Source organism: Arachis ipaensis, chromosome B3 (assembly GCF_059453495.1).
Source record: "Arachis ipaensis isolate K30076 ecotype BB chromosome B3, ASM5945349v1, whole genome shotgun sequence".
Taxonomy (NCBI): domain Eukaryota; kingdom Viridiplantae; phylum Streptophyta; class Magnoliopsida; order Fabales; family Fabaceae; genus Arachis; species Arachis ipaensis.
Genome location: NC_142438.1, coordinates 46,357,068 through 46,381,003, shown reverse-complemented (window position 1 = coordinate 46,381,003; position 23,936 = coordinate 46,357,068). Strand labels below are relative to the sequence as shown.

General features: G+C 33.0%; 2 protein-coding genes across 2 annotated transcripts; both read right to left on the bottom strand.

Annotated features, from left to right (window-relative positions):
- Positions 1-4,015: 4,015 nt before the first annotated feature.
- On the bottom strand, positions 4,016-6,137 carry LOC148570504 (uncharacterized). Its single transcript, XM_088510161.1, has 4 exons — positions 5,943-6,137; positions 5,164-5,316; positions 4,850-5,077; positions 4,016-4,414 (listed from the first exon to the last, which is right to left on the bottom strand). Exons 1-4 carry the CDS (start codon positions 6,135-6,137, stop codon positions 4,016-4,018), a joined length of 975 nt encoding a protein of 324 aa, XP_088366287.1.
- A 5,753-nt stretch (positions 6,138-11,890) lies between these two features.
- On the bottom strand, positions 11,891-17,747 carry LOC107630404 (polarity axis stabilization protein). Its single transcript, XM_016333512.3, has 4 exons — positions 17,423-17,747; positions 15,284-17,095; positions 14,975-15,167; positions 11,891-12,599 (listed from the first exon to the last, which is right to left on the bottom strand). The coding sequence occupies exons 2-4, from the start codon at positions 16,894-16,896 to the stop codon at positions 12,381-12,383; spliced, it is 2,025 nt and encodes a 674-aa protein (XP_016188998.1). The 5' UTR covers positions 16,897-17,095; positions 17,423-17,747; the 3' UTR covers positions 11,891-12,380.
- Positions 17,748-23,936: the final 6,189 nt, after the last annotated feature.

Below are 23,936 nucleotides of genomic sequence, written 5' to 3'. Positions count from 1 at the left end.
ATTTCTTATGAAGAGTTCAGACACATAACCATTGCTGAATCACCACTTCTCAATCAAGATTTAGCTGATTAAATATGTACTGTGATGGTTGCAAATTGGCCACAAATTTGATAGTTCTAATGATCTCCTAAGTTCTAATGATGAACTTATTTTGTCCTAATTCAATTATTAGTTTTGTTAAAGTATTATAATTTTTTAATTATAATTTTAGCATGTAAATAATTCATGTTAATTCAATAAAAACTCAATTTTTTATACCTTCTAATTTTCTCCTTTTTTTAATTTGACAAAGGAATAGGCCACGCTTTGAAAGCGTGGCAAAAGATTTTAGCTGGCAAGCCACGCTTTTGAAGTGTGACTATACATGCTCTATCGATATGCTTTCAAAGCATACCGAAAACCAACCTAATCGGCACACTTCAAAAGCGTGGCAATATGTACACTTTTCAGTACGCTTTTAAAGCATAGCTATAGGTTAATAGATATGGCCACGCTTTTTAAGTGTGATAAGAGATGAAAGCGTGGAAAAAAAAAAAGCGTGCCGATAGATCCACAAAAGCGTGCCGATAGAGCAACTGGCACGCTCGCGGATATGACCCTTTCAAAAGCGTGCCGATAGCTCAAAAAGTGTGGCGAAAAGCTATCGGTACGCTTTTAAGCACTTTTTGGCACGCTTTAAAAGCGCGGCAGAAAGCTTATTTTCTTGTAGTACCTCCAGCAACGGACACCGTGATGCCAAAATCCTTCCACGGAAGCCAGCCAGCTGATGCCCCTCCACCACCTCCCATCGTACAGATGACAATTTGGCCTGATTGGAGAACGTCGTAAGTATTACTTTAAGTCTTTTATATGCTAAAAGTGTTTGATAATTCTTAGTTAATGATTCTTGATTATTGATTATAGTGTTAGTGGATTTAGGGTTGTAGGTTTGAACTGCTAAAATTATTTGATATATCATGATTAGTAATTCTTGATTATTGATTCTAGTTTTAGTGAATTTAGGATTGTAGCTTTGAACTGCTGAAAGTGTTTTATATATCCTGATTATTGGTTTTTAATTATTGATTCTAGTTTAGTGGATTTAGTGGATTTATGGATATTGCTTCTTGATTATTGGCTATTGTTCATTGATTGTTGACAACCGGTACTGTTTAAGTTAATTGTTGATGGATAGAGTTTGTGGCGCATTCCAGTTATAGATGAAACTCTGCCGAAATTTCTAAAAACAAATCTCTACATATTATGGTTATTTTCTTCTGCAGTTTAAATTTATATTACCATATTGGTTTGTTTGTAAATTGTTGATATGTTTGTGCCAAATAACAACGCATGTACTCAAGAGATGACCAACGTCATCAAGCTGATGTACGACCATCCATGGCCGAGTTACAAGAAGATCCCCTCTGAGAGTTAAATACACAACTTCAAACTTAAATGAGCTGTTTAAAACTAAATTGTCAAACTACACATAAGGCCAATAATTGTTTAACAACCACTATATATAATATTGGTGATTCATTTAGAAAAATTCAAGTTGATAAAATTAGGAATTATTTCAATTGTAGATGCATTTTGAGCATGTGATGCAATATGACATTTATTTGGCTATAAAATCTAAAAGAAAGAACTATCTCTAACTAGACCTTCATTTAATTTGGAGAATGACCAATCTATGATTTACATTACAGAGAATCTTCTTATGTGTATGATATCGTTGAAAAGACAAAATATTACAAATATATATTTTTGGGCCAAATGACAGGTCATATTCTCATACATAAAATTTAACTTATGTCAGATTATTTGGAAAAAAAATATTTTACAATTAAAAGTTAAGGTTGACCCATGTGCTTGCAAGTAATGATGACCTTCTATTCAAAGTTGTTTTGCATATATTCAATGATTTAAATTCGAAATCTTAACATGTACCCTGCATCTATTTTATTTAATTTGTTGATACGAAAAAAATATTTAGATAATTTTTAGCTATTATAATTTTGTGTTATACAAATTACAAAATTCTATCATTGTTGTTCACTTTATCAAAAGAATAATTTGCTATGCATATATAATTGTTCATAATACTTTAGAAGTGAAATTTTAACTAATGTTTCTTTAAGAAATGATAAAGATAATTACCAACAACTACTTCTCTTAAATAGTCAAAGAAAATGTATGATAATTTGAGTCATAAAGACAACAAGAGTGATCATCCATATTATATTTACAAGGATACATGTTTTACTCTTAAGATTGTTGCATGATAGAAAATTCATAGATGCTATTAATGAAACGAAGTTCATAAAACCTCTAGATCATATGTCAATAGGTTATCATTCTACTAACTTTTAATAATATTTCAAAACCAAAATACATCTAGGATAGCTATTGGCATGAGCTCTCAAATAATATTTTATATCTGTGAAAAATAATATTAAACATAAAAGAAGAGTTTCATTAACTGGAAATAATAAAAATTTTCTAACTATTGATCATTTTAAGTTAATTGAATTTTAACACTATTTTATATTATATGCAGAGTTAACTATGTCAGATGATGAGATTAAGTTATTATTATATTTATTTGATATAGATGAAAGATTACAATCCTATGGTAAAACAATGAAAGACTATCCCCTTTATCTCTTATACGCTTAACAATTAAAGTTGATAGTTCTTTGTTAGTTAAAAGAATTGTTATGAAAAAACTAAATTTTGAGAGTGATAAGTTAAAACAAATAGTCTCAAACATGTTAGTCGTTGCAATACATCTAAGCAGAAAAAATATATATTTGATAAAGTTATTACAGTTGTGTATCATGGAGTAGAGATTTTGGCTTTGTTTATGGTGGCGGAATTTGACATTTCAAATGATATTGCATTTTTACTCCTTCATAATTGATGATTCCATTATTCAAGTCTCAAGATCTAACCCAATTCCCTTTGGGTGTGTGTGGTTCAAAGATTAAATTTTATTACCAAGTAATCTCATTCCTAGGTATTATATTCCTAGGAATGAGATTACTTGGAATATATGATTCCCATATTTGGTTGTAAAATTTAATACATTGGAATATTATGTAATAATCCTAGGAATGACTAAATTTTTGTTTGGTTGAGTTTAAATATCTTGGTCATATTATGTAATATATCAAAATTACCCTTAATCATTCAAATTAAAATATTAATGACTAAAAGTTAAATATTTTTTAAATTTACTAAAATACCCCTAATAACAAATATCTTAGTTAAAATTATTATTGATTCTAAATTTTTTTAAATTTACTAAAATTAAAATTTTTTAAATTTACTAAAATACCCCTAATAACAAATATGTTTAGTTAAAATTATTATTGATTTTAATTTTTTTAAATTTACTAAAATACCCCTAATAAAAAATATGTTTAGTTAAAATTATTATTGACTCAAAATTTTTTTAAATGTACTAAAATACCCCTAATATCAAATATCTTTAGTTAAATTATTATTGATTCTAAATTTTTTAAAATTTACTAAAATATTTCTAATAACAAATATCTTTAGTTAAATTATTATTGACTCTAAATTTTATCTCTACTAATAAATTTACTATAATACCCTTAATAACAAATGTTTAATTAAATTAAATTAGTGACTATGACAATGTAAAAGGAGCAGTGTTCATCTCAGATGATTCTCAACTAACTGAATGGCGACATCTCTATTCTCCTAGCATTGTAATTACTTCCAAAGATGCAAAATCTGTGATCAATTATACACAAAGCAACAAAAATTCAAAATCCACCATCAATTTTCAACAAACATTTCTTGGAATCAAGCCATCACCAGTTGCTACACATTCTAGTTCAAGAGGAACTTTAACTAGTTTTCCATGGATCTTAAAACCTGATATAATGGCATCAGGAACTAGGGTTTTAGCTACTTATATTCCTCACAAAACAACAGCAACAATTGGCACAAATGTTTTCCTATCAAGTCACTATAATATTCAATAAAAATTCAAAAATAGCAATATTTAAAGCAATTTCTTCAAAAATGGCAAAAGTTTCTCCGGTTGAAGTTGGAACACCATGTCAATCAGACTATTGTCCCTTAGAATGCTAAGGCCAGCCTTCATTCTATCATCATCGCTCAAACCAGGAACATCTCTCAACAGTGCCATTAGCTTCATTCTGCGCTCAGCTCCTTCTTTCTCATGCTTAAAACAAGAAACCATATCAACTAAAACGGCTGTGTGTTCTTGATAAGCACCTTTCATATCTCTCATTGAGTCTACTACTATGTCAATCACTTCCTCACTTTTGCTCCCTCTTTTTCTTTTATTCCTTTCTATATATGAAGCACTAGGAGCAGCAGAAGAACTAGGAGCAGCAGTAGCACCGGAAGCAGCAGGAACACCAGGAATTGGAGGCTCCTAAAAATTGAAAGCAACACCAGCAGGAACATCAGAAGATTATTCAATATTTATAGAAATGAAGAACAAGTAGCCTAACTGATTATACATGCTCTACACTTGTATATACAAGCATTATCTCTGCCTTGGCCAGCAAGACTAACAACATTAACTAACTAAACAGAACCTAATAGAATATTAACTACCTTGATTCTAATTATGTTTGCATAATTACATTCATATCCTTTTTTTCTTTATTATTATACTCCACAGAAATGAAGATCAGTATTTCTATCTAAATGCTCAACATGATGGGAATAGTTAAGGCTAGTCACAGGCACAGGTTAAAGTAAATGAACTAATGAAGAATCACACTAAAATCAAAGAAAATACACAGCAGTAGGATCAACAATAAGTAAATCTATGTATATAAATTAGAGTCAATTGCTTACGTACTTGAGAATCAGCTTCATATTCCATTTCGGTCTCTTCCAAATTTACTTGGGTGTTTTCATTCACTTGCCGATCACTCAAGGTTGCTTCGCGCTCAGCCTCCATTGTTGCAACTGCTTGAGTTACATTTTCTGCATTGCCTCCTTGAGCCCTATCTCTACCAAATGCTATTCCCAACTCCTCAAAATGTGGAAATGGTTTATTATAGAGGCCATTAGCATTAGGATGAGACTGAAATTAAAAGAAAATAAATAAGCAATTAATATTAAAAAGCTAAGATAAATAAACTTGTATTAAGAAAGTTATTTAGAATTTACACTCTTCCATTCATTGAAAATTTGTCGCTCCACCACAATCATTTTATCTTTGTCGTTCCAACCAAATCCACTCCCAGCCGTGCCCATCATCTCAACTATTGCAAAATATTGTCTTTTTAGCAATTTCACCCTTGATTCAATGTGTGGATTAGCCTAAACATAGCAAAACAATTTAGAATTATTACTACTCTGTATATGACACCACAATTCATCCAAGCATAACTAAATATAGTGAATGTATGGAGCAGTAATAATCATTCAGTTTTTGAATAACCAACTTATTATGAATAAGGTAAAGTTTATATGTAAGTTGAATATAAAGTTTCTTTATTTAATTTAACACTGCAATTTTAAGACTATATATATGAACCAATTCGTAATAACACAACAACCCAACAACATAAAGATCACCAAAGTGCATCTATGAATTAAAATTATGCATTTATAAAAAAGTTGATGATCATATAATTTGAATCTAAATCAATGATGATAATATAATATAGTCGCATTCATAGATCATGCATGGTATCTAGATCTGAAGGCATCCTTCTTAACATATCCTTGATTTTTCAATTTTGTTTAAATTATAATTTTTATATATTCAAACTAAATTCTTTCTGGTCCTTTCATCTCTATCCCATCATCATCTTAAAATAAAATGAGAGCACAGTAGTAAAGCATCTCAATATAGAAGCATAAATATTTTGTAAACTATACAATTATAACACAAATATAGAATTATAAACAAAGAAAACAAGTATTATGTAAAAAAACTGTACCTTAAGATCACATCCAGGGATCTTTTCATGCAGCATTTTTTCCAAATGTTTTCCATAACCGGATTTAAACGTGCCATTGTCACACTTCCAAGAAGTAGTTGCAAGCTCTATCAAACACTCAACTAATTTTGAATCTTCGTGTGGCGTCCATTGACGCTTAGTTTGTTTTGAATTAAGTCGAGTATTCTCTTCCATTTTCTATAAAAGCTTTGATATAAAAATAAGATGGAATAATAAATCTCTGTCTAGAAACAAACAAATGTATAAAAGCATATATTTCTCCTAATGCTAGCAAGCTGAATTAATACTCATGCATGTTACTATTTTATAAATAATAACATAATTGATTTCTAATTAATCAGTAAAGTGTTACTATCTAGTATCTAATACAATTGGTATAGGAAACTACAATTTAATATCAGGAAGTTCTCAATTGAAGCATATTTTATTGCTTGATTGGTTTTATGGTATCAATCATAAACTCCCATTTAGAGTAGGTGACATGATTCTTAAACTAATTTTGTTTTGATTAATTTCAATCAAACATTTGCATCTAAACCCCTGCTTGAGAAGTGTAAAGAGGCCATAAAATGTAGCTCTATTTTGGAAAACTAGTTTCATGGTAAGTTTCAAATGCATGATACTTATTAACAAAAATCAATTGCAAATTTTTTAACATAGAATCTAATACAAAACAAGCTTTTGCTCCAGCTCATGTTCACAAAATAAATTCCAAACAAAACAATATTTTACAAAAGAAACTACAAAGATACTATATAACATGCAATATGGCCTTCATGTCAAGTTGTCAACACTAAGTTAAAAGAGGTTTTTGAGAAGAAGCCTACCTCAGAACCCTCAAATTTGATATGCTTCACTTGATTTAATTGTTTGAGAAGTAGAAAAGCATGAAGTCCTGTTTGTGTGTCCTTCTCACATTTCCACAGAGTGATATCAGCAAAAGCATTATGAGCAGACAGTGGATCTACCAGTGTAATACACTGTGATATAAAACCATAAGCACAGTATCTGAATCTTTTCAAATGTGAAGCAGAAACATAGATCGGACAGCTACTTGGCTTATAAGATGCAGATTCAGCTTCTTGTTTCATGAAAAAACTAAAGAATACCACAACCAATAACCTTTTACACATGAAATATTTAATACATATTTCAGCTTCAAATTTAGTTAAAATTGGCTTATTATTGACTCTAAATTTAACACATGAAATACATATTTCAGCTTGTACTGTTCTTCCTGAAAAACAAATAATAGCAACAGAATTTTTTAAAAATCAAAGTAACAAACAAAACTAAAGGAAATCTTGTAATACACAGCATTGACTCTAAATAAATATGTACTAAAATATGTACTAAAATACCCCTAATAACAAATATGTACTAAAATACCTCTAATAACAAATATGTTTAGTTAAAATTATTATTGACTCTAAATAAATATGTTTAACATGAAACCAATTTTCAATATGAAACTAATGGCAATGCCATGGCTAATCAAATGTTCTTGAAACATCAAAGTAACAAAGAAGTTAGGCATCAGAACAAGACAAAGAAAGAAACATTAACAAATTCAAAAGATCAAAATTCAGCAATTATTATATAAGATTCAAAGAAAACAGCAACAAACAGAAAGTGATCTTCAAGTTTTGTTCAAGAGCTGAAACTATACAACAGAAGCAGTTAATAAATCAGGCAGAAAACAAATCATCAAATCATCAAAATCGGTGACAACAAGCTTAAACTCTTTATTTGAGGCAAATCATCAAACACCATGTTTGCATGCAACATAATCACAGAGAGCATCTAAGAAATCAAGCAAAATAGAAAATAAATAATCAAATTAGCAGTCTATTGCAGAAAATTAGTGTAATATGATGTAGAAAGCATAAAAAAAACTCAAACCTTAATGAGAGATTCGAAGAGAATTCAAAGAGAATTCGCAGAGAGAAGCAATGCGAACATGAACTCGAAGAAGAGAAGGAGACCAATCTTCCGTTTAGGGTAACGGTGGCGCCGGCGCAGCTCCGGTGGCGGTGGCGTTGGTGAAGTCTCACTGATTTGGGGACAAAAACAAAGCTCTGCTAGGGTTTCGCCGTTTCCTTCTTCAGAGAGAAATGAAGAAGAAGCTGAAATATGTATTAAATAGCAGGGGTAATTTAGTCTTTTTGTTTCATTATATACATTCCAATGGGATTGGAATGAAAGATAACCAGGGAAGAAATGGGAATTAAATTGGTGGGAATTCAATTCCCTGGAACAAAATATACCTAGGAATGATTTTCTAGATCTTGAACCAAACATGGAAATAAATCATTCCCATATCAAAATTCCTGGGAATATAGTTGCATTCCCTCCAACCACACACCCCCTTTAAGTAATGTTGTTAGTGTTAGGATTTGGTTGAATTAGTCCCACATTGCTTAGGATAGCAAATGGAGTAGGTGGCCTAGGCTATAAATATGAGGCTAAGTTCTCCATTTGTTTTTGCACCAGTCAGAAACACTTTAAGCTTGTATCTGATTTTTCTTTTCCTCTGTACTCTTTGATTAGAGAGTGTTGTGAGGTGTAGTTAGATATTTGCTTTGAGAGAGTGTGGGTGTACTGGGGTGCCGGTGAGAGAAAGAAGTCTATGTGTTGTAACAATTTTCACATAGTGATATTCTCTGGTTGTCATTAGACAACGGCCATGGTTTTTTCTCCGGTAATTAGAGTTTCCACGTTAAATTCTTGTGTTGTGATTGTGTCTATTTTATTTCTCTGTCAAAGGTGTTTTCTCAAGGGGGAATGGTGTATTATTCCCAACAAATGGTATCAGAGCTTCGGTTCGGTGGGATTTATTCTTAGTATGCTCTGTGGTTGCAGCCTAGTCTGACCTTCCACATCAGAAAAGAATTTTGTCCTGTGGCTTGAGGTTGATCTTTGGTTGCTGTTGTTGTTGCTGGAAGGCAGTGTGACACTGTGAGAGTGCTGTTTGGAAAGGTTCTGGCTAAGGAAAGACTTGGTATTTAAGTGTGTCCATTGTGACCCACCTCTCTTTCCTGGGGACCCTTCCTAGTGCACGGTTGAGTTATACTATTCCAGTATACGGTTGCAACAATGTCAGGATATTCAAGTGCTGTGAAGCTTGAAATAGAGAAATTTGATGGAAGAATCAATTTTGGCTTGTGGCAAATACAAGTCAAGGATGTGTTGATACAATCAGGTTTGCACAAGGCGTTGAAGGAGAAGATCTCTGGTTGCTCTCTCTATGAGAGAAGATGATGTTCTCTAGAAGACAAGAAGTATCCTCATGGTATTACCGCACTGCCATGGATAAGGATGAGTTGTGGCAATCGGGTCCACAATTGCACACGGGCATTGGTTGGCGTTGAGATGCAAGGTGTGTGGTGGAGTTAGGTCGATGGCTGAAGAACTTCCAGGAAAAGCCAATTTGGAAGTTGCACCATGAATTTTCAGCAAGGTTTCGATCTGTACCAAGGTGAAATGCTTGGAGTGGTCTAATTCCAAGTGAGTATACTTTCATGGTGGAGTATGATAGTTCTCTGAACTATGATTGTCGGTATAGACAATGACAGCAAAGAATTGTCGGTGTTGACAATGGAAGCTGAAGATGTGTGACTATTTCAATCAAGGTGGAGATTGTTAGGATTTGGTTGAATTAGTCTCACATTGCTTAGGATAGCAAATGGAGTGGGTGGCCTAGGCTATAAATATGAGGCTAAGTTCTCCATTTGTTTTTGCACCAGTCAGAAACACTTTAAGCTTGTATCTGATTTTTCTTTTCCTCTGTACTCTTTGATTAGAGAGTGTTGTGAGGTGTAGTTAGATATTTTCTTTGAGAGAGTGTGGGTGTACTGGGGTGCCGGTGAGAGAAAGAAGTCTATGTGTTGTAACAATTTTCACATAGTGATATTCTCTGGTTGTCATTAGACAACGGCCGTGGTTTTTTCTCCGGTAATTGGAGTTTCCACGTTAAATTCTTGTGTTGTGATTGTGTCTATTTTATTTCTCTGTCAAAGGTGTTTTCTCAAGGGAGAATGGTGTATTATTCCCAACAGTTAGTAAGAACCAAATGTATAATTTGAGAAGATGCTCATATGGTTAGTAGGTATTGCTATGAAGCACATGATAAAATATTTCAATGGTATCATGATGTTTTTATGTTATATAACAAATATTTTTATTTTGGAGGAAAAAGTGGTTGTACTTGACAAAGGCTTTAGACCTATGGAACACAGACACTGGCACAGATACTAGATATGCGTGAATAGTCAACCAGTATTACACGTGCATCCAACCACGGAACGTCATTTCAGCAAAAATAACTAATTTTTACATTGACCGCGTGAATATTTAACTAAAAGAACAAATGTAATTAGACAATTGTGTAAAACATATTGTATAGTGTCAGTGCATCAAAATTAAACTTATATAAAACATATAAGGTATTTTTTGGATAAATGATAATAATATTTCAATATAGTATTCATATTAAAATATAAATTATATATTTTAACTGTTTTTAGTATTTTTAATTATAAAAAGATTTAATTATAATATATACTATTTGTAAACTCATTTTAAGAATATAAGTTACTAATAAGGTTGGACACGGTTGACACATGATAGTATTTAGATGTGTTTAAGCGTGTCCGCAGAAGCATTTTGTATATGTTTTATTAAAACACGGTTGGACTCACAAGATACGGATGTCGGACAAGTGTCAAATGAGTGTCGTGTTGTGTCCAAAATGTGTCTTATACGTGGACACTGCAACTTGAAGAAGTGTCTGTGTTTCATATCTTTAGACAAATCCTTCCTATCATTCCAGAGAGTTAAGACAAGATCTTGTATTCAATTATGTATTCATCCTATCTTTAATAGTTTTATTAGGTGTTCAAACTAACAAAAAAAATGGCATTATCTCTAAGTATAAATATAACTACTTCAACTCAAGAAGAGACAAAATAAATTAATAAGTTTCAATAGGTAACAACGTTGGTCGTATTACTTTAATTCCAAAAATGAATATAGTACCAACAAGTAAAACAGTCCTAAGTAGATTTTAATAAAGACAATTCTCAATATTAGTATCTTTTACTATAATAATAATAATAATAATAATAATAATAATAATAATAAAGAATGTTCAAAGTCAAATTTTATCTCATATTAGATTGTACTTGCTCAAATTGGTTTTTTTTTTTTTTTGGTGACTGCTCAAATCGGTTTTAATATAAAAGTAAGAGAGTTTAAAAGGTTTATTCATGAATTATTAAAAAATATCTACAAATTCAAGTACCAATATTGCTTAAAATGAATTGTTCGAAAACGTAGGATCCTAATATAAATATTTTAATTTAATCACAAATTATGTATTATTATCGATAAATACTTGTTCTATTTTAAAAATAAATAAAATAATTATTCATTGTTTTCGACATTAAAAACAGTTAAATTTAGATTTAATTAACTTTGTAAAATTTATATAACAATAATTGTTGTGTATTTTTATTTAAAATTTTCAAAAAATTATTTTATATATTTTTGTGTATATTTCTCGGTGCAAGACACCGATACATATACTAGTTCACTTTAATAATCCACTTTTACTTATTCATGTCTAGATGTTTGGACATTTTTTTTAGAATGTGCAAGAAAAATTAATCGAATAATATCTAAAGAATGAATAGGTTAATACTTTCGGTAAGATACAAAATTATAAGTTTAATCATTATACTAATCAATATATTTTAAGTAATTAAAACATGGATGGTGCAATTCAACTCAAATCCTAATGAAACTACAAAAATAGTTTATATGAAGAGACATAAGAGTTGACATTTATCAAGATACCCTCTAATGGCCAAGTTACAAAGGCACATAGAGAAGTTTCAGAATTTACAACCATAACCAGAACATCCGAGTAAAGAATTTTAGCCTTGAGAGACAATTCATTGCATAAAACTCAGAATTTTTGAATTGCAGAAAATTTTAGCAAAAGCTTACACAAGGTGAATAATTTACATCTTGATCCATCATAATAGAAACGATGTGAAGCGACAGTTTTTGCCAATAGAGACAATCAACAAAACCTCACAGGTTTATAACAGAATCGAATTTCCACGTATGGTTCTCAAGGGGACGACATATTGTCCCGCGCCCGCTGCTTGATGTGGAGGGATCAATCAAACTGTGGTTATTGCACAGTTCTCTTCCAGAGATGGAAAAATTAGCGTATATGTTCTACTAACATGAATTCATGATCTACAAAGGAAAATGGGATAGTCGCGAAAATGTGTGATACCCCATGACTTGTCGAAAGACAGCGAAACTCTCAATCAGAGAGACGTAGGCTGTGAATTTACCAGAAATCTCTCCTTCATAATATCCAAGATCACATGTTTCATGCTATTCTTATTGTTTGGGTGATGTAGAAGAGACGACCTGTACGAGTGGATGCCCTGGAAGTTTCTTCAATTCTGGACTACCATGCAATAGGGATGCCCTTTGTGGATTCGAAAGCATGATTTGTTGCATGTCCTTTGAAAGTGCATTGAAAACTGCCTGAAGGTCTCCCATTAGTTTCTGACAAGTTGCCCTGGAATCAAGACCTCCATTTCCAGATTGCTGCAGCTGGTAATTGCATTCAACAGAGGTATAAAAGCAATGTTTATGTTTCATTCACAGCCAAAAAAGATCGAGTATTGTCATATCATATTCTGCAGCAAATTATGTAATGAATAACAATGTGTTGCTAAAAGCATAGTCCGCTGCAAAGGGCCAATGAAATTTTGTAGCTATTCTTGAGCTTAACTAATGGTGTACCCCACCAACTGAAAAAAGCCTCTTCAACGCTAAACTTGTGAAATGTAGCAATATGTATTTAGTCGTCAAAGAACACAACAATCACAATAAAACCTTTCTCACATGGTTAAGTCAGTTATCTAAATTAAAGGATGCCATTGAGCCCTATCTTAAACAACTTTTTTTTATTACTATTATAAATAACTGCTGATAAACAAAAACCATGTAGTCGGCCTCATGAAGTGGGATAAGACTCTATTGTTATGGTTGTTAATAAATAACTTAAATAAACGCCGAAGCAACTTGATAAACTCCATTTTATCGTTATAAATTGTGTTAAAAAATATGGAGTTTATCAACAAACTTGCACAATTTTAGCTAAATAATTAATTGAGTTTTTCGAATCTTGCTTCCAACGAACTTGTGTGTGAAAAGCATGCTTTTTTTGTGCTCCTAATCGTTAATTTCATGATTCCTTTTTATGCCATTTGATGCCATGATCAATTTCATTTAAGTGTTCCAGGGTTAAGGTACTTCAATGGCTTCAAAAGATCGAAAAGAATGGAGCAAAGAAGCGAATTCAAGAAGCGATTCAGAGTGGAGATTGCTGAATGCTCGCGTGGGCAGCCGTTTCTCACTTAGGCGAGTTTCCCGCGTAACCACCATATCTTGCGTACTCGAGATTCTCGCGTGCGCGAGCATTTTCCGCATGCGCGAAAAACCCCCGCGTGCCTAGTATAATGAAACACGTGCATCCTCGTTTTTTGGCTTTCCAAAGACCCCCCCAATTGCTATATTTTTATGTATTTTGATGCCAAGAGGAAGGGGGGAAGGGGGAACTCTCATACACTCACCATTTTACATTTTTCTTAGTTTTGTTCATAGTTTTAGTGAGAGAAACTCCAACTTCTCTCTAGGTTTTCTAGGGATTAATTCAATTTTGCTCTTGTTTAATTGTAGTTTTGACACTTGTTCTCTTGTTCTTGCATTATAATTCTCTTAGAATTTGGTGTTAGTTTGCCTTCTTCCATTTTACTATTCTATGAACTTGGTGAATTCTTGGTTTATATTAATGAATTGGATGTTTTATGATTTATTCATGTTTATTTGAGTTATTATTGTTGAATTCTTATAGTGGATTGTCTTAGTGTTTGCTATTTCTTCCAATTTATCATGTTTTACTTTTATGCACACCAAGTGTTTGATGAAATGTTTACTTTGATTATGAAGTAGATTTTCCTTTTCTTGGCTTGGGGTTGAGGAATTAGGTGACCTTAAGTCATTGATATTCAATATTGATCGGTGATTTAGAATTGTTAGTCGATTTTGTTTTTACTAACGCTAATCTTTTACTAAACTCAATTAGTAAGTTGGTTAGGATTTGTAAATTAAAATCAATTATGCTTACTTAACTTTCCTCAATGTTTAGAAGTTGACAGAGTGGAATTAACTCTTAACAATTGCATGTTTGTGGTTAATGACAATGATAGGAATTCTTGACTCTCAACCCTAACCAAAACCCTTTAAGAACTTGAATTGCACCTCTTTATTAGTTCATTGTCTTAATCATTTCTATCTCACTTTAGTTGCTTTATAGTGTAGTTATTGCTTTAATTGTTGCCTTTTATTCCATGTTTGCTTAGTTCATCATTTATTTATTAATTTCATTTTCTTGCAATTTAATTGTTACGTGCTCTTTTACTTTCTAGTTGATTTACATTCCCGTAACTGGGTTCAAACCCTGATTTCCATAACCAATGTTGCACATCCTATTGCAAGTCCTAGGGACAACGACCCGGAATTAAACTCCCAGTATTTGATTTGAATTTGTGACATTTTCACTAAACTTTGAAGAGCGTTGAATTCCGGTTTAGAGCTACGACGAATCTTGAGCTTTAAACCGGTATTTAGCGCCTGTCACAACTCCCACTTGATTGACTCAGTTACCTAAGTTCTATTCTTACAGAGGCTTCCACAAGTCTTTTCTTCATATGATCAAACCATTCATGACAAGATTCTACATTTTTTTCCAGAATAAGTGCTTCAACTTTTTTTTTTAAACTTTCTGTACAATCATTTGTAATCCTATCTTGTTTAATGTATCCACTCATCCTAAATAATTCAATGTTGAGCAAAGACCAAGAGAAAGGCACAGTAAAGCAAATTAACTGCATAACTGAAAGGATATTAGGAGGGTTGGTTACCTGTACTTCTCTAAGTAGAAATCTCTCTATTACACCAAAGAAATCCACAATTTCCAACTCAGACATTTTAGATATAAGCTGTTGTATGTCAGCTTTCATTCTTGCATGCCTCCACAGCCTATTTTGTTCTTGTTCAGCTACAGCACGCCTCCTTCTAAACCAAGGCATAAAGTTTGGTCCATTCAGGAATCGCCTGATAAGAACATGCAAGCAAACTCGTGAAGAAAAGGTCACATTTTAAACACTATCATATATAAAGGTTGGTAGCAAATGGTAGCACGAAAAAATAGCATAAACAAAATTCCTTACGTGTAGAAGTCAAGCCAGTTAGATCTCATCCGCTTTAGTAAGAACTTCCCTGGACCTCTGGCTGATAAATTTGCAAGAAATTCATCAGAATTAAATGGAGGCAGAGGAGGAGGATCTACATATGGAGAAGATCCTTCTGATGGAGCAGTAGTCCTAAAATATGGACCAAAAGGGGCCAAAAAATTGGTAGTGAGCTCCAAGAAATGCCGCCGTAATATCTCATTGTTAACAACTGACATTGACTCCTCAACTCTTGCCGACACTCCAGCATCTATTAGCCTATTTAAGATAGAGGTGTCTGGCTTAGTTGCGGCAGAGTAGGTACTCCAAATGGCTTCCTTATGTTCTGTCATGAGACAGAGCGGACCATCCCTACGAAGCTTTACTGCACCCAATAAACTTGAAGGAGAAAACTTCTTTAGAGAAAATTGTTGAAGCCCAAGGCCCTCGGATCTACCAGGAATTCTTCCAGTAGACTTAGCTGAGAGGGAAACTCTGTTCGAATTAGTAGGAGGGGTACCAACTGAGACAACATGTGGAATGTTACGGAGCGCTTTGAGGAAGAAAAGGTTTGTCACCCCTAAAACCATTGGAGGGAAAGCCTCCCCTTCTCGAATTGAGTTCAAACGGGCAAACAAAGGGTCATGGATAGTGAAATAGGGTCGGAAATCAACACTGCAAAGTAATGGTGAAACCAAACTCACAAGACTGGCAACAGCCTCACAACACTGGGAAGGTGTGGGTGCAATGATGAGAATGGGTTCACCAATTAGCAACAACTCCCATAATATCCAAAGCTGCAATAGCAGGCTACGAAAGGTACCAAAAAGATCCGAATCATGGAAGAGTCCGTGGGGGATAGATTGATTATTAGGAAGAAGAGGTGCCACAGAATAAGCTGAATCGTCAACAGATGCTCCACCTTCCACGGGCAAGCTATGCGCAGGTGGCAAGTTCACTTTAAGTGTTGCATTTCCAATTGGAAGATCCATTAGTTTACCAGGAACAGGAGCAGGCCATGTCGACACATAAGCAGCAATATGCTCGAGTGCTTTTTTACCCATGTCAAAATATAAGGGACCTATAATCTGTAACAAAGGCCTGAAGACACTAGAATAAGGACTGTGAGACAGAATGACCACAGACTTTTGCTCCCCTCCTCGTTTTAGCCTCTCATCATGTCTCTGTCTGTTAAAAACAAAGCCATACATGTATTTCGAAACATTATCATCACTTGTACTGGATAATCTTCTACTAACATTCTTTTTTTCTATGGAATTCGAAGGAAACTCCTTGCCAGCTTCTGTTATCTCTGAATGAGTAGCATTGCTGGTTTGAGATTTAAGGCGCCTGGGAAATCGGAAAAAGAATATACAGTCATGGACGCTTGATCGGTTATGCTGCTGCGAAACAGAATCGGGAAATGAATTATAAGCAACTTCAAGCTCCTCCTCCTGTGTAAGACATCCTGGTGGATAACACACTTCTATGAGTTGGCCTTGTTCAAGGTCAAATCTTATAGCACAAAATGCAACAATCCATCTCTGTAAAGATTCTGGATCAAGATTAGGACTTTGTTCTGTTTTAACTTTGAAAGAAGGAGACCGATTCATATCCGAGAGAAAACACTAGCAATACCAACTCGCATTGATCAAAATGCCGTCATCAACACCTTTGGCAACCATTTTGGGCTAGAAAACCAGCAGCACCATCATTGATCAAACAAGTTTAATCCAACTTTTACACTTCAAATTTAAAATTCTCTATGCTCTATTTTATTTCTTCTCTCCCACTCAATAGAGAACTTGCAGCCTAACAATAAACCCAAAACAATGCATTAGTTTGCAGATATGGTTTTGTAATTGGGAGAAGTAATTAACAACAAATTAGCATGATATAGCAGAAACCCCAAAACGAAAAGATAGCAACTTTGGGAGGGAAAATTGCAACACAAGTTCAAACCATTCTACTCAACTACTTGTTTTACTTTGGTTAATATATAAACAAGTTTTTCAGAACCAAAGAAAGCTTATGCAAGATCCACAATTCCATAGAGTTTGTCATTTTCCCAGCAACAAAATGAGGAGGAAAAACAAAAGGAATTCATTTCCAAACAAGAAATCATTTCGAATGGGATACCTGAAAATTGGAACTTTCGGAACACGGATACTGTTCTTGGGAAGAACCAATCTGGATCGGTACAAACGTAAACCAAAAATGATCGGAAACAATGGAATCTCAGGGAAATCAAACAAAGTTTCGAGCTTTAGGCATTGGCCCCAGCAACTGTGGCTCCGGATTCATGAATTTCGTTCCACACTGAAATGGGTACCCAAATCTATGAACTTCCTGTGGTTTTTGGAGAGAACCGCATACATGAGCAATTAAATGCAGAAAAGGAAATTAATTAAAAACAAACAAACATGAAGAGTATTTTGTTTTCTTCTATTTGTTTTTAGTTTCTGTTTTTTTTTTTTTTTCATTTTCTTTTTGGGAGCAATGCAAGGGGAAGAAATTATAACAAAATTACCGTTTTGTTTTTGTATATGCTATTATGCTTATCCCCAAAACGGGAATGATTAAATACTTTTTTTATTATTATTATTATTATTATTATTATTATTATTATTATTATTAATTTATGAATTTAATTTTGATGAGCAAAAGTCTTACTATACATAGTTGTTCGTTTTGAATGATTATTTACAAAAATAATATAAAAAATAAATATTTTGACTAATGTTATTATATAATTAAATATAAATATAAATTTATTTTATATTAGTAATGTATTAAAATTAAATCTTATTATTATTATTATAACTGGTGATAAATTTATTGTTTATTTAAATAAATTTAATTTTTATGCATGATGAGTTAAAAAAAATTATACAAGTAACTATTTTGTATTGTTGCATAATAAATGAAGGAAAACTAACATGAATGATAAGAGAAAGCGTAAAGAAAATAAGAAAACGTATATTCAGTTATAAATAATGTTACAAGTCAAATTCAATCTCATGGTTTATAATATGATGTTATGTATAGGCAGTATAGCAATTGAATGAGTAATAGAAATAGAATATAATTAACGAATTATAATTCAAATGGTATAGTTTTTTTTTTATTTATTTAGAGGTTTCGAATTCGAATCTCACTTCTAGCTTTGAAAAAAATATAAAAATAGGACAATAAAATAATTCTATATTAATCTTAATCAATTTGTCTATCTACGATATTAATCTCTCTCAAACTTAAAATCACTTTTTTGAGAGTTTCTTCTAAATTTGAATTTAAATTTTTCAAAAGGACTCCATTTATTAGTTTCTGATTCATAGTTCTGCCTCCTCTAAAAGCATAATTTTCTCTTCCTCTCCTACTAGGGTTTGTGAAGTTATTGTCATGGCCATATTGATATGGACCTTGAGAATAATTGGCATGAATAGATTCTAATTCCACTTTTTTGAATTTTTCATTCAAATCTTCGTGAGTCAGTAATAAGACTTCTACTTCAATAAGAGAGATATAATCTAATTTTGTCAATACTAAAAATATGAATATATGATAATCTTCGTTAAGTCCATAAGTGATTGTTCATATATGATCTTCTAGAAGTAAAAAATGACCAATTGATGCAAACGCATCAACAATTGATCTAATCTTCTTAAGTACTCAGTAACAAAAATACCACACATTTTCACATTTTTTAATTGAGTTTTCAATTGTTATAATTTGATTTTGAAAATCTTGGCAAAATAATCTTGGATAGTAGACCAAACTTAATGAAAAAATTGACACTCTAGTATTCTTCTTGAAAGAAATATTGATGGAGATTAAGAGCCATGTTATTAATTGATCGTCCTTCACCTTTTAATTTGTATAAGTTGTTGATTCAGTGCCTGCTATTCTTGCTTCATCAGAATCATATTGTGGAATCTTGCTTGCAAGAAGATGATCCCCCTCTCCCCCCCCCCCCCCATTTGTTTTCATGGATGTCATGTAGAGCAAGTTGTTGTCAAGTACGAATAGATTTTCATCAAGTTTGTCCAGAAGAGGAGTTGTGAATCTAAAGTTGTTGAAATTGTTAATGAGAATAGGTTGATGAAGGATGATAGCATCAGCCATGAATTCTCAACCTAGAACTCTTGATACCATGAAGAAAAATTGATATGAATGATAAGAGAATGTAATGAAAGTGTAAAGAAACTAAGAAAACGTATATTGAGTTATGAGTAATGTTACAAGTCAAATCCAATCTCATAGTTTACACTTTGATGCTATATGAATGAGTAACAGAAACAGAATATAACGGTATTCTGTTATTAGTGCTAACTGTAAAATTTGAGAAATTAGTGAATAATTGGCCAATAAATTAATTATTATTTAAAGAAATTAGAAAATTAGAATGGAAGAAATAATTAAAATATGAATTTTGACACTAATTTTAAAGATTTTGACCCAAAATTAGACCGAACGGATTAAACCAGTTGAACCGAGCCCAAAATGGACCCAAGGCCCAACCAAATAACAAGTTAATAAGTGAGCTTCAACTCTTCTTCTCCTTCCTCATTGGAAGCATGCTAGTTTTTGGGAAAGGGGAGCAAAGAACATGCAAACCCTTGGTTCCGAAATTCAATCTCACATAATTTTCGATTCGGAGCTCCGATTGACGAGTCGTCAGTGGCCATGCGTTCGTCTCGGAATCCTCTATAAAACTCACTAAACAATTTAGTTGACCATAGGACAAGTTTGAATAGATTTTGGTTATTGAATTGGTTAGTGAATAAATATGTGGTTGATGTGTGATATGAAGAATATATAGTGGCATGTTGTGGTATGAGACTAGTGCAATTGAATGAAATTATTGTTGGTTTTGTAGAGGAGTTATATATATATATATATATATATATATATATATATATATATATATATATATATATATATATATATATATATGGTATATATATGGATGAAGTTGCTTGATGTTGGATTGTTGAGAGGGAAAGTAAATTTTGAATGCTGTTCATGATGTGGAATAAATGTAAAGTGTTTAGGCATATTTTGGGTATGGTTGGTTGAATTGGAACTTGAAAACTTGTAGGTTATGTAATGAATGATCGAATTAATGTCAATGATTTGAGAAAGCATTGAATATAATATGAAGAATGATGTAATAACGATGATTGATCGAGATTATTGAGGATGAACATATGATTGATGATTAAATGATTGGGAGTAATTGAGGAAGTGCGAAAAATTTGCGAATATGCTGGAGATGCATATACGAGTTAATGAATGAATGAATGAATGATTTATAATGATTTAAAATGAAATTTATCTTTGAGCTTTGACCTAGCAAGGATCATGGTGATTTACCGCTTGCCCAATGTCGAAATGTTTGTGAGGATCGTTGTGGTTTATCGCTCACAGAAGGTGGGGATCGTGGTTGTTTACCGTCCACGTGTGTGTTGTTTTTCCAATTGAAGATCTTGCGAGGTTCGTGGTGGTGTACCGCTTGCAATGGTAGGTTTGTGGTGGTGTACCGCCCACCAGGAGGGGTTCGTGGTGGTGTACCACCCACCGATTTTCAAGAGGATGATATCTGGGTTAGCTTCCGGATGTGTCGGGTTCTGGCAATAGAAAAGGCATGAATCATATGCATTTATGTGTCTTGTTTGGTTTTGCACTACTTGGGTTTGCTTATTTGAATATCTATGCTTATCTGCTATATTGGTTACCTGTTGTATCTGTATTCTACTTGTGTTTGCTTTGTTTATATTGTTTGTCTGTTCACTGGTGTTTCGGAGGATTGGAGGAAAGGCGATGAATTTAGGGATTTAGTTAGAATTGAGATAGAATAAAAAATCTTTAGATACCCCACCCTATTTATGGTTTTCAATTTTATTTTTAAATTTGAATCTATTGTTTGAAGTTCTAGGATTATCTTTGGCTTTTCCGAGGCCTTATATGTTAATTATGTGGGTACTGTTACCATGCTGAGAACCTCCGGTTCTCATTCCATACAAAATATTGTGGTTTTTAGATGCAGGACGTGAGGCACCTCGCTAAGGCATACTGGAAGCTTTCTGCAAGTGAAGGGCTCTAGCCGTTTGGGGTTTCATTTTGGTTTTAGATGCATATGTACATAGTTATATATCTCCACTATATATATTTATATATTATGTTTTGTCTCTCTTAGAGGTTGACTTCGAGAAACAGGTTCTGTAAACAGTATTTTGGGTTTCACATGTATATATGTATGTATGTATGTATGTATGTATGCTCTAGCCGGTCTTAACTTCGCGAGCCGAGTAAGAAGCTTTGTTATTTGTATCTTTGGAACTCTTCTCTTAGGTATCTATATTACTTTGTTCTTATCTTATATGGTTCACTTTTATCGACGTCGAGAGATATGCGCTTTTCTTTTCTTAAAGAGTAAAGTATCGTTTTTGTCCCCAACGTTTGGGGTAAGTCTCAAAGTTGTCCCTAACGTTTGAATCATCCTATTTAAGTCCCTAACATTTCAAAATTGACTCAATATTGTCCTGCGTTAGGAATCTGTTAACGGAATTGATGGCGAGTGTAAGAACCGGAGTTTTTCGTAAAATCGTTTTAATAAAAAAATAATAATCATTTTAAGTACCCGAGATAGATTCAAAATTTAGAAGTTTTAATTTGAAAATATAAAGGTGAAATTTGATTTCAATGAATTTTTCTAAGTTGGAAAATGTATCTTTTGCGAAAAGTTTTTGTAAAAATGCATACTGGTGCTTAAGCAGGCAGTACCGGCTTTAGTCTATCTAATACCGCGTATTTTGAAAAATAATATTTTAAAAATTGATTTATTGTTTTGAAAGGACAAAAATAATTTAGAATTGAAAACCGGGCACCAATCTTAAAGGTTTTAGCCCAAAGTGAGACAAATAGACTGAAAATGCTAACGGATTGGACTAGATCCAAACCAGGCCCAAGGCCCAACATATATATATAATGAGCTTTCAGCTCATTTTTCACCTCCAAGAGAGAGAGAGGCGCGGTTTAAGAGAGAAGGGAGGAGAAAGGGGGTGACATTATTGATCACTACCTTCTAGAAGCCATATCTTGAGCTACGGAGCTCCAATTGACGAGCCGTCTGCGACCACGAGAAGCTCTCGTCGAACTCTTTATTTTTATTTAAGAAAATCTGATAAGAACTCGAAGCTCACACTCCAGTTTCCTGCCCTATTTTCTGTGCGTTTTTTGTTATGGTTTTTGAGTAGATTTTGTGGTTTTGGTTGTTTAGGTGATGTCTAGTAGCGGGTAATTGTTGGAAATTGTCCCAATCCTCTTTTGACAAGGCAAAGTTACTCATAAACTCTTGTAGTTTTGTATGTTGTGGTTTCTAGGTTTTGATTTTGGTGATATATGTGTTGTTAGTTTGAGCTTTGGTGCTTTTTGGAGTTGTCTTGGCTTTTTGGTGGTTTCGTGCGTGGAGGATAATCGGTCAAGGTATGGTTTCGATTTTCTTTATGTAATATATAAGGTTTCATGAACCTTAGGCTAGTGGACCCTAAGATAGGATTGAATGATATTGGCATAAGAATAATTATATGTGAATTGATGTAATTGTTGGTTTCATTGGATTATTGGTGTTGATGAATAATGAAGATTATGAGAATTTAAGGTAATAAGTTAATGTAAAATATTTGTGATGGTTTGGAGTAAAGGATAGTGATGATTTTGATGTGTGATGATATATGTTGATGATAATTTCGGACTTTGAATCTTGTGTTTGATGTGGTGTTAAGGTTGGTGGGTTATTGATGGTGTGTAAGGTTGATGTTGGGTGACTTTTATGATAATGATAGGTGGTAAGTGAAGTATATTTATGTATGAGGAATTATTGATGTTGTTAGTGTTGTTAAATAATGTTGTTGATTGTATGATGTATGATGAATTTGGATGAGTAATATTGTTGATTATTGATATGGAGTATAAATGAGGTTGATGATGAAGATTGATAGTGATAGAATGATGATTGATGAATGTGTTGGTGGAGGAATGATTATAGTGTATATATTTGATATTTAAGAATGAGAATAATGAAATGTGAAGGAAAATTTGGTATGAAGGGTGAATTGTGACACAAAGGGTGAGTTATGAGGTAAATTGGAGTTTGGCATGGTTTTGATTTGATTTTGGTTGAGGATTTGGAAAGTTGAGAACTTGTGACTTTTTGGTTAAAAATGAGTTTTGGGCTAACTTTGACGGATCATATCTTGAGCTACGGTTATTGGAATTTGATGTATTTTATATCGAATGAAAGATAATTTAACAAGCTTTAAAATGGTTTAAATTTGTGGAAATCTAAATTTTGTAGAGAAAGATATGATCATTTAAAGTTTGGTGTCAAAATCTGAATTATGTGCATACTGCAGAATTTGTGATTTCTGGTTTGTGTGCGCACGCACAGCCTTGTGCGTACGTAGACACAGGGGAAGGCTTACTGATGGGAGCGCTAGCACGACTTGTGCGCACACACAACCAACGAAGTTTTGCAACCTGTGCGCACACACATGTTGGAAGGTGTACTCTGTTGAGGGTGTTCGCACGCCTTGTGCGGATGAACAGAGTTGAAATTGTTACTACCTGTGTGTATGCACACCTCTATGCG